Source organism: Chiloscyllium plagiosum, chromosome 6 (genome assembly GCF_004010195.1).
Source record: "Chiloscyllium plagiosum isolate BGI_BamShark_2017 chromosome 6, ASM401019v2, whole genome shotgun sequence".
NCBI lineage: Eukaryota > Metazoa > Chordata > Chondrichthyes > Orectolobiformes > Hemiscylliidae > Chiloscyllium > Chiloscyllium plagiosum.
This window is the reverse complement of record NC_057715.1, coordinates 17,855,587-17,865,973: the sequence shown is the minus strand read 5'-3', so window position 1 is coordinate 17,865,973 and position 10,387 is coordinate 17,855,587. Positions and strand designations below refer to the sequence as shown.

At 43.8% G+C, this 10,387-nt stretch overlaps 1 protein-coding gene across 3 annotated transcripts in view; it reads left to right on the top strand.

The window, feature by feature from the left end:
* LOC122550504 (FERM, ARHGEF and pleckstrin domain-containing protein 1-like) overlaps positions 1–10,387 on the top strand; it is a 311,630-nt gene that overhangs the window by 259,884 nt on the left and 41,359 nt on the right. For all 3 annotated transcript variants that reach the window (XM_043691326.1, XM_043691327.1, XM_043691328.1), the window contains exons 18-19: positions 2,887–3,124; positions 7,468–7,598. In XM_043691326.1, the coding sequence (XP_043547261.1) occupies positions 2,887–3,124; positions 7,468–7,598 (369 nt within the window). The remainder of the gene's footprint in view (positions 1–2,886; positions 3,125–7,467; positions 7,599–10,387) is intronic.

Genomic DNA, 10,387 nt, shown 5'->3' with positions numbered 1-10,387 from the left:
ACTCCCTAGGACCTTACCATTAAGTGTATAAGTCCTGCTAAGATTTGCTTTCCCAAAATGCAGCACCTTGCATTTATCTAAATTAAACTTCTCAGCCCATTGGCCCATCTGATCAAGATCCTGTTGTAATCTGAGGTAACCCTCTTCGCTGTCCACTACACTTCCAATTTTGGTGTCATCTGCAAACTCACTAACTGTACCTCTTATGCTCGCATCCAAATCATTTGTGTAAATGACAAAAGGTAGAGGACCCAGCACCTATCCTTATGGCACTGCACTGGTCACAGGCCTCCAGTCTGAAAAACAACTCTCCAACATCATCTCCTGTCTTCTACCTTTGAGCCAGTTCTGTATCCAAATGGCTAGTTCTCCCTGTATTCCATGAGATCTAACCTTGCTAATCAGTCTCCCATGGGGAACCTTGTCGAACGCCTTACTGAAGTCCATATAGATCACATCTACCACTCTGACCTCATCAATCCTCTTTCTTACTTCCTCAAAAAACTCAATCAAGTTTGTGAGACATGATTTCCCACACACAAAGTCATGTTGATTATCCCTAATCAGTCCTTGCCTTTCCAAATACATATATATCCTGTCCCTCAGGATTCCCTCCAACAACTTGCCCACCAACTGACGTCAGGCTCACTGGTCTATAGTTCCCTGGCTTGTCCTTATCACCCTTCTTAAACAGTGGCACCACGTTAGCCAACCTCCAATCTTCTGTAATCTCACCTGTGACTATCAATGATACAAATATCTCAGTAAGAGGCCCAGCAATCACTTCTCTAGCTTCCCACAGAGTTCTCTGGTACACCTGATCAGGTCCTGGGGATTTATCCACCTTTAACCGTTTCAAGACATCTAGCACTTCCTCCTCTGTAATCTGGACATTTTGCAAGATGTCACCATTTATTTCCCTACAGTCTATATCTTCCATATCCTTTTCCACAGTAAATACTGATGCAAAATACTCAGTTAGTATCTCTCCCATTTTCTGCGGCTCCACACAAAGGCCACCTTGCTGATCTTTGAGGGCCCCTATTCTCTCCCTAGTTACCTTTTTATACTTAATGTATTGTAAAAACTCTTTGGATTCTCCTTAATTCTATTTGCCAAAGCTATTTCATGCCCCCTTTTTGCCCTCCTGATTTCCCTCTTAAGTATACTCCTACTTCCTTTATACTCTTCTAAGGATTCACACGATCTATCCTGTCTATACCTGACATATGCTTCCTTCTTTTTCTTAACCAAGCCCTTAATTTCTTTAGTTGAATGGAAGACAAAAAGCTTCAGCAACATATTTCTGCATTCTCAATTTCTATACTACAAAGTGACTGTTTAAAATGTTACTAAACTGTGTTTGATTATACATTGATGATAGTGTTTGCTGTGTTGCAGTTTTAGCTCTGTGTCAGAAGGGTTGGGTGTTCACACCTCACTGCAGAAACATGATCAAGCAATCTATGCTGACACTCCCAGTAGAGCACTGAGAGAGTGTTCTCCTGTTGGACATACGATCATTCAGGCGAGAGGTCAAAGTGAAGCCCTGTATGACCACACAGGTTGATGTGTTAGGTCCTATGTTACTATTGGAAGAACAGTAGGTGATCTCTCCCCATTGTCTTGGCCAATGTTCATCTCTCAATCAACATTGCTAAAAACAAATTATGATTAATCACCTTGCTGTTTGTGGGGCCTTGCTGCACACACACTGTCTCTTAGTAAAAACAAGGACTGCAGATGCTGGAAACCAGATTCTAGATTAGAGTAGTGCTGGAAAAGCACAGCAGTTCAGGCATCATCCGAGGAGCAGGAAAATCAACGTTTCGGGCAAAAGCTCCTCGGATGCTGCCTCAACTTCTGTGCTTTTCCAGCGCCACTCTAATCTAGACACAGTGTCTCTTGCGCTTGCTACATTCCAACAGTGTTTATGTTGTTCATTATGATTGTTTTCGGATGTCTTGCAGTCATGAAATACGCTATATAAATGCAGCATTTTTCTTATTTTCATCACAGACAAGCTGTTGGGTTTCCCGACACCTGGGAAACCCAGAATGCTGCAAATACACAATTAGAGAAATGGGTCTGGGTGGGATACACTTTGGAGGGTCAGGGTGGACTTGTTGGGCCAAATGGCCTGTTTCCTCACTGTAGGGATTCTATTCTATTATACACTGGAAAAGCACATCATGTCTGAAGCTTTCAGCCTCCTTAATGTAATTGAAATGACAAATATCTCCTGCAGTGGAGTTGGAAGTCCAGCTGAGGGAAGTCTAGAATTCTGCTTCCCAGCACATAGGGAATATTTACCCATAACCTTTTTCCTGCCCCTCACTAGTGCCCAATCCTCCTTGTTTTGGGTAGTCAGTGGAATAGTGGTAATGTCACTGTACAAGTAATCTCAAACCCTGAGCTAATGTTCTCTCGATTTCGACCCAAATCCCACCTTGGCAGTTTTTGATATTTCAATCTGATAAAAACCTGGAATGAAAAGCTCACCTAAAGAAGACCATCAGCGATTGTCGATTGTGACAAAAGTCACAAATGTTCTTTAGGGAAGGAAATCTGCTGTCTTTACCTGGTCTGGCCTACATGTGACTCCAGACCCACTGAAACGTGGTTGACTCTTAACTGCCTTTTTGAACAACTAGGGACAGACAATAAATGCTGGCCCAGCCAGCAATGCCCACACGCCATGAATGAATAATGAAAATAAAATCGAGGTTCCCCCCAAGTTGTGGAACTGTGAGCACTGGCAGGGGAAATGTTTCCAGTACAGGAAACCGAGCCATCCATGATGACAGAGGGCTATTTATTGCAGTTTTCCATAACATACTTTGTTCGTTTTCCATAACATACTTTGTTAATTTCCTATCTTTGCAGCAATTTTCAGTCCATCTGCAGAAGCACGGGGAGATTCTGATGGAGCTGGAAAAAGCTATTCGCAACTCCAGGAGGCTGGAAGCAGTGTGCCGGGAGTTTGAGCAACAGAAAGTCTGCTACCTTCCCCTCAACATATTTTTCCTGAGGCCCCTGCACCGGCTGATGCATTACAAGCAGATCCTGGAGAGGCTGTGCAAACACTACCCGCCCACTCACGTGGATTTCCGAGATTCACGAGGTACGGACGGGAATCCGAGCACATAATGGTTCGCAGCACGTTCAATGATTCTTAGACTGTGGCACACTGCTAAAGCAATCCAGAGGGACCCCTCCGCACACACGCACACCACTCGATTCCTGGAGCCCTGCACCTTCAGTTCCATGAAGTGGCCATCCAATTTTGTTTTGAAATCGTTAATTATCGCTGAACCTTTTGGGATTGAATCCCAGTTCATTAGCATTCATTACATCCAAAGCTTCTTCCTCTTGTCCCCCCTGAATAACATAGAACAGTACTGCACGGGAACAGGCCCTTCGGCCCACCTTGTCTGTGCCGACCATGATGCCATTGTAAATCAATCCCATCTGCTGCACATGGTCTGTATCCTTCTGTTCTGTGCCTTTCATGTGACTGTCTAAATGCCTCTTAAACTTTGCTAATGTATCTGCTTCTACAACCCCCATTGGCTGCATGTTCCAGTCACCTACTATTATCTGTGTAAAAAAACACTGTCGCCCCTCAAACTCCAAGGCTCTGGTGAAAACAATCCAAGTTTATCCAACCTCTCCTCATAGCTAATACATTCCAATCGAGGCAACACCCTCGTAAGCCTCTTTTGCATCCTTGCCAAAGCCTCCAAATCTTTCCCATTGTGTAGTGACCAGAACTGCACACAATACTTCAAATGTGGCATAACTCAAGTTTTATACAGTTGCAATGTAACTTGCGAACTTTTCTACTCAGTGCCCTGATTAATGTAGGTAAGCATGCTATGCCTTCATTACTACCTTAGTTACTGTGTTGCCATTTTCAGGGAACCATGGACTTGCACCCTAAGATCCCTCTGTATATCAATGCTCCTAAGGGTCTGCCATTTACTTTATACTGGCCTCTTGCATTTGACTCTGAAAATTCACCACCTTACACTTGTCTAGATTAAATTCCACCTGCCATTTCCCCGCCCAACTTTCCAACTGATCTAAATCCTGCTGTGTCATTTGACACCCTTCCTCATTATCCACAACTCCGCCAATTTATGTGTCATCTGGAAACTTACAAATCAGACCACCTAAATTTTCATCCAAATCATTTATATAAATTACGAGCAACACAGGTCTCAAAACTGATCCATATGAACAAAGGAACAACATTGGCTATTCTCTAGTCTTTTGGGATTGCCTGTGGCCAAAGAAGATACAATGATCTCTGTCATGACCACAGCAATCTCCTCCATTGCCTTTTTCAGTATCCTGGGATAGGTACCATCAGGCCCTAGGAACCTTAAGGTTTTTCAAGATACAAAACACCACCACCTTCTTAATAACAACATGGCCTAGAATATCAACTTGCCCCTCCCTAATCTTATCATCATCCATGTCCTTCTGCATAGTGAATACTGACATGAAGTACTTATAAAGGACCTCAGCCACATCCTCTAGCTCCAAGCACAAAATCCCTCCTCTGTCCTTGAGTGGGCCCACTCTTTCCCTAGCTACACTCTTGTTCTTAATATACATATAAAATGCTGTGGGATTCTCCTTAATCCTACGTGTCAAGGGTATTTCATGGTTCCTTTTAGCCCTCCTCATTCCTTGTTTTAGCAACTCAGAGAAGCTTCACTCAGTTGATTCATGGATTTTCAATGAGGTCACAGTCATAGAGATGTACAACATGGAAACAGGCCCTTCGGTCCAACACATCAATGCCAACCAGATATCCTAGCCTAATCTAGTCCCATTTGCCAGTGCTTGGCCCATATCCCTTTCAAATCTTCCTATCCATATGTGAGTAGTTTGCGGAAAGGTTAGACCAGTTGTATCCATTAAAGTTTAGAAGAATGGAGATGATCTGATTGAAATGAGAAGATTTTAAGGGGATTTCACAGAGTAGATGCTGATTAATGTTGCTTTTTGGGGCAGGAGTGAGAACTAGTGGAAGTAATTTAAAAATAAGGAGTCCGCCAGTTATGAGGGAGATGAGAATTTTCTTTTCTTGCAACGTCGTACGTCTGTGGCGTTCTGCTCCGCAGAGGATGGTGGAGGAATTGAATATTTTTGAGGTAGATTCTTGACCAACAAGGGACGCTGATCTCCTCCACCTAATTCATATGTTAACACAGTCTCATTTTAATTATAGTTATGGCCAGATTGGCAGCGAGACAGGTTGCTTTCAAGATGAACATGCACTTTGAAAGGTTTGTCTTGATACAACCAGTGATGGGGTCAGTCCGATGCTGTACAACAGGAAAGGAAGAATTAATGCAGAGAGATAAGTCATCCTTGGTTAAATTGGGAATCTGGCTTCAAATCAGCAATCATGCTGACAGTTTGAATTATTTAGAAGCAAATGCTGATTATCCAGAGGTGGGTGATTAATTTTACAAGAACAGAATAATTATAGTGAGCGCAGCATCATTATTCAGAATAAGCAGAGGGAAGTGAATTTAATCCACTGACATCACATGGTGGAGCTGGGGATATGATGCAGAGGTTGAATTTAATGATGCTGCCCGTTTATTACTATACACAGGGGAAGCTCTGTGGAAGACAGCAGAATTTTGAGGCCTGAAAAATTGTAAGTCAACAATTAGTTTGTTTAGAAGTGTCTAAATAGCAGTGGATGTGATATAATTATCAAGCTTCACAGCGCATTCTCAACAAATCGGTTCAAATAAATTCGAGAACCTATTTAAGAATCATGGGGTAGAATTTCCCAATTGTACAAAACATATGCTGGAAATGGCAGGGGTGTGATTCAATCTAAATTATTTATTAAAATAAATCTGCATATTACAAATATAAAACCTTCCAAAGACCAGTCCATTTGGGCAGCAGAATAAAATATAATTCTTTCCATTAAGGACTTTCCTTGGTGCATTTGAGAGTGGGAACAGTTTTATTAATACTGCTTGAAATGGGTTGTATTTCCAAAAACAAAATAGTTTCAGTGAATCAATTGATTTAAAATCACTGAAAATAACTTTAACCACTGTACTGAGCCATTTAACACTCTTATTGGTGTACACAAAATGGTTTTTGATGTAACTGAATCATTGCTAGCCTACTTCGCTGAGCTTAATTTCATGGTGTTGCCCCTCCCTATCTCTGTAATCTCCATCAGCTCTGCATTTCTCCAGTTGTGACCTTTTATGAATCCCCAGTTGTTATTGTTCACCTGTGGCAGCCATGCTGTCAGCTACCAAGATCCTATGCTCTGTTACTCTCACTACTGCTGTACCCCTCTCTCCTACTTTAAGTCAACAATCCTTAATGCTAAAGGCTGTAATTGTATTTGTATGGTAACAGTGCAAGAACAATCATTACCTCTCAACAATGAATAAATTCTCAAGTATTATTCCTGTTCACTTTTGGTGCTGGGTATGAGGAACAACTCATGTGACCTGCTGCAAGGTCACACAAAACTGGCAAACACACTTGTCGATGGTCAAGAAATACAGTACAGACATATGAATTTTTTAAAAATTAGATTGTTTCTCCTGGATCAGGTTAGAAGGATTGATGCTGCAAAGAGCAAAAAGCCTGCCTTTTAACACCTCAGAATGCTGAAAAATGTTTTTTTGCATCAAAGATATAAGCAGTGGCCCATTGGGTCATGGTTGATGTGAAAGAAGCAAATGTCTATTATCTTGAAGAGAATAATCACTGAGTGGTAAAGGACCTGAGTGTTGTTGAGAAAGATTCTGTGGACACTTTTCACACTGGCACTCTCACGTTGCAAGAAAGCCATATTTGAGAGGGGGCAGCAGTCTTAAAAATAGTACTAAGAGCCTATTTGTAATTGGGCTTGCATTGTGCCTCACTTGTGTTTACTAGAAGCTGCGTGTTTTCATGCACAGGAACATGACCCCTGCAGGGAAAAAAAATGCATCTTTGTTGAATTGACCAGAAGCATGGAGAAACGGTAGTTCCCTGGTGTTTTCGCCATGGTAACGCCTTAATCAATTAGAGTTGACTTGCCAATCAATCTGCAGCGTTTTCTCTTGCAGCATACATTGGTGCTTCCTTTGATGTTTGCCATTCTTGTCTCCATCCTGATGAGTGGAAGACAAAAAGCTTCAACAGAATATCTTTTTTTTCAGTAATTGTCAAGATTAGGAGTTCTTCCTTGTGTCCAGGCAAAAAAATTCCTCAACCAACATTACAAAAACATATCGTCAGGTCACTGTCATGTTGCTATTTATGGAAACTTGCTGTGTGCCGTTTAACTTTTGTATTTTATACTTTACAGTGGTGACTACACTGCAGTAGCACTTCACGGGCTGTCAAGCAGGTTTGGATTGATATTGAGATTAATGTAAGGTGCTACAGAAATGCAAGTCTTTCTTCTTCTTTCCCTTCTAGCTGCGTTAGCAGAAGTAGCAGAAATGGTAGCTCAACTCCATGGTACAATGATCAAAATGGAGAACTTTCAGAAGCTTGTTGAACTGAAGCGGGACTTGATTGGGATTGACAATCTGGTTATTCCTGGCAGGGTACGTTCTCATTTATTAAATTGCCTTTTTTTAAAAAATGTGTTGTTTAAAATATCATTGCAACACGTATCAAATTTCTCTCTCCATCGAGTGAAGGTATTGATTCACCCTGATCTACCACTCTCCTGGCACTTTCCAAGACTTTGCCTAAATGTTTGTCACCTTGCCTCCTTTTAACCCTCTGCCCTGGCCTCTTGAACCTGACCCCCCAAATCCCGACCAACAATCCCCCTCCCTACCCCCCGTCCCTTTGTCACAACCCTCAACCAAACCCATCTTTCCTTGTTTCCGAGTTTTCCCCTGAGGAATAGGAGGCTTCGGCGTTTCGGGCACATGCCCTTCTTCAGGAATGAGCAGAGAGTGTTCAGCAGGAGAAGATAAAAGGTAGGGAGGAGGGACTTGGAGGAGGGGCGTTGGAAATGTGATAGGTGGAAAGAGGTCAAGGTGAGGGTGATAGGTCGGAGTAGGATGGAGGCGGAGAGGTCAAGAAGAAGACTGCAGGTCAGGAAGGCGGTGCCGGGCTGGAGGGATTCGGCTGAGACAAGGTGGGGGGAGGGGGGATGAAGAAACTGGTGAAGTCCATGTTCATCCCCTGTGGTTGGAGGGTTCCCAGTCGGAAGATAAGACGCTCCTCCTCCGACCGTCGGGTTGTTGTGGTTTGGCGGTGGATGAGTCCAATGACCTGCATATCCTCGGTGGAGTGGGAGGGGGAGTTGAAATGCTGTGCTACAGGGTGGTTATTGGACTCATCCACCGCCACACCACAACAACGCGACGGTCGGAGGAGGAGCGTCTTATCTTCCGACTGGGATCCCTCCAACCGCAGGGGATGAACTTGGACTTCACCAGTTTCTTCATCCCCCCTCCCCTTGTCTCAGCCGAATCCCTCCAGCCCGGCACCGCCTTCCTGACCTGCAGTCTTCTTCTTGACCTCTCCGCCTCCATCCTACTCCGACCTATCACCCTCACCTTGACCTCTTTCCACCTATCACATTTCCAACGCCCCTCCTCCAAGTCCCTCCTCCCTACCTTTTATCTTCTCCTGCTGAACACTCTCTGCTCATTCCTGAAGAAGGGCCCGACATGCCCGAAACGTCGAATCTCCTGTTCCCTGGATGCTGCCTGACCTGCTGTGCTGTTCCAGCAATAAAGTTTCAACTTTGATCTCCAGCATCTGCAGACTTCACTTTCTCCTCCTAAATGTTTGTCTGTTAAGGTCAAACTTAATCACGGAGCATCAGTGGATGAGACCAAAGCCCCGGGCTACCCATGAGGGAAAAAAAACCTCAAACTGGCGATGAGTTAAATTATGAGGACATGATGCACATACCAGTTTTTGAGATGTAATTGAGATACTAAAAGAATTGATAGAAAGAAACTATTTCCTCTGCTGAAGGGAATCCAAAACAAAGAGGGAAGATTAGAACCAGGGGCCATTCAGTGTGACGTCAGGGAGGACTTCCTCACAGCCAGGGGAATGGAGAGCTGGGACTTTCTCCCATCAAAAAGGTGCTGGTGCTGGTGTCGGAAATGTCATAATTGAAATGGACAGATTCTGTTGGTTCAGGCAGATGTGGAACCAAGGTGGGTGGATGGAATTAGGATGCAGGTCAGCCAGGACGGAATTAAATGATGGAACAGATTCAATGGGCTGAGCGGCCTCCTATTCCTCAGGGGAAAACTCGGAAACAAGGAAAGATGGGTTTGGTTGAGGGTTGTGACAAAGGGACGGGGGGTAGGGAGGGGGATTGTTGGTCGGGATTTGGGGGGTCAGGTTCAAGAGGCCAGGGCAGAGGGTTAAAAGGAGGCAAGGTGACCTTGGAGAACTGATGAACCCAGGGGGATCCCCAACAGCAATTCTTCCTATGCCCATGGTCTGACTGCAGTCCATGCAACTAAACCTGCCAGGCTACTTGCGTGGCAAGGACCACCTCCTGTCATTAGTAAAGTAACAACGGCAGAGGGATGAGCAAGGTTGGTCAGGCTGTATGACACTCTCACTGCCCTCTGGACAGATTAGGGCTGGGAAGCTATGTGACAGAAATCCATTTGGTGGATTCCAACAGCAGTAGAGTGGGTTATGCAGACCTTGGTGTGGTTAGGTGTCAGACTCTGTTTGGTTTCTCTCAGTGAGATGAATGTTGCTGCAATGAGACACAGGTTTCTGAAGATTCAGCCACAATATTCAATCTGACATTGGGCACTATAGAAATGCAAATTCATGTTGTCTTCCCCAAACGATGCTTAATGTTTGGTAACATGACCCACTATAAAACCTAGGCATAGCAAAATGAAGAAGCAAATGCCATTCATTCAATTGTAGCATTCTGTGTCACAGGTGACGAATTTTTGTTTAGATTTTCAGCCCTTTCACTGTGGCTTCCCTGATCAGTTTCAATAAATTGGGCTGGTGTACTCTGTGTAAATCCAGGCTACGCTGTCAACTGTGACTGACTGTACAAACTTTAGGATTGGCGTACAGAAGTATGGAAGTTAGTTTTTGTTTATTCATTCATGGAATGTGGGTGCCATTTATTAGCCATTCCTAATTGGCCAGAGAGCAGTTAGAAGACATATAGTCATACAGCGTGGATACAGGCCCTTTGGACCAACCAGTCCACACTGACTATGTTCCCAAATTAAACTAGTCTTACCACCCTGCGCTTGGCTCTTATCCCTCCAAACCTTTCCTATTCAAGTCAAACATGTTGGTGGAGTCACATGGAGGTCAGACCAGGTCAGGGTGGCAGTTTCCTTCCCTGAAGGACATTAGGGAACCAGATGAGATT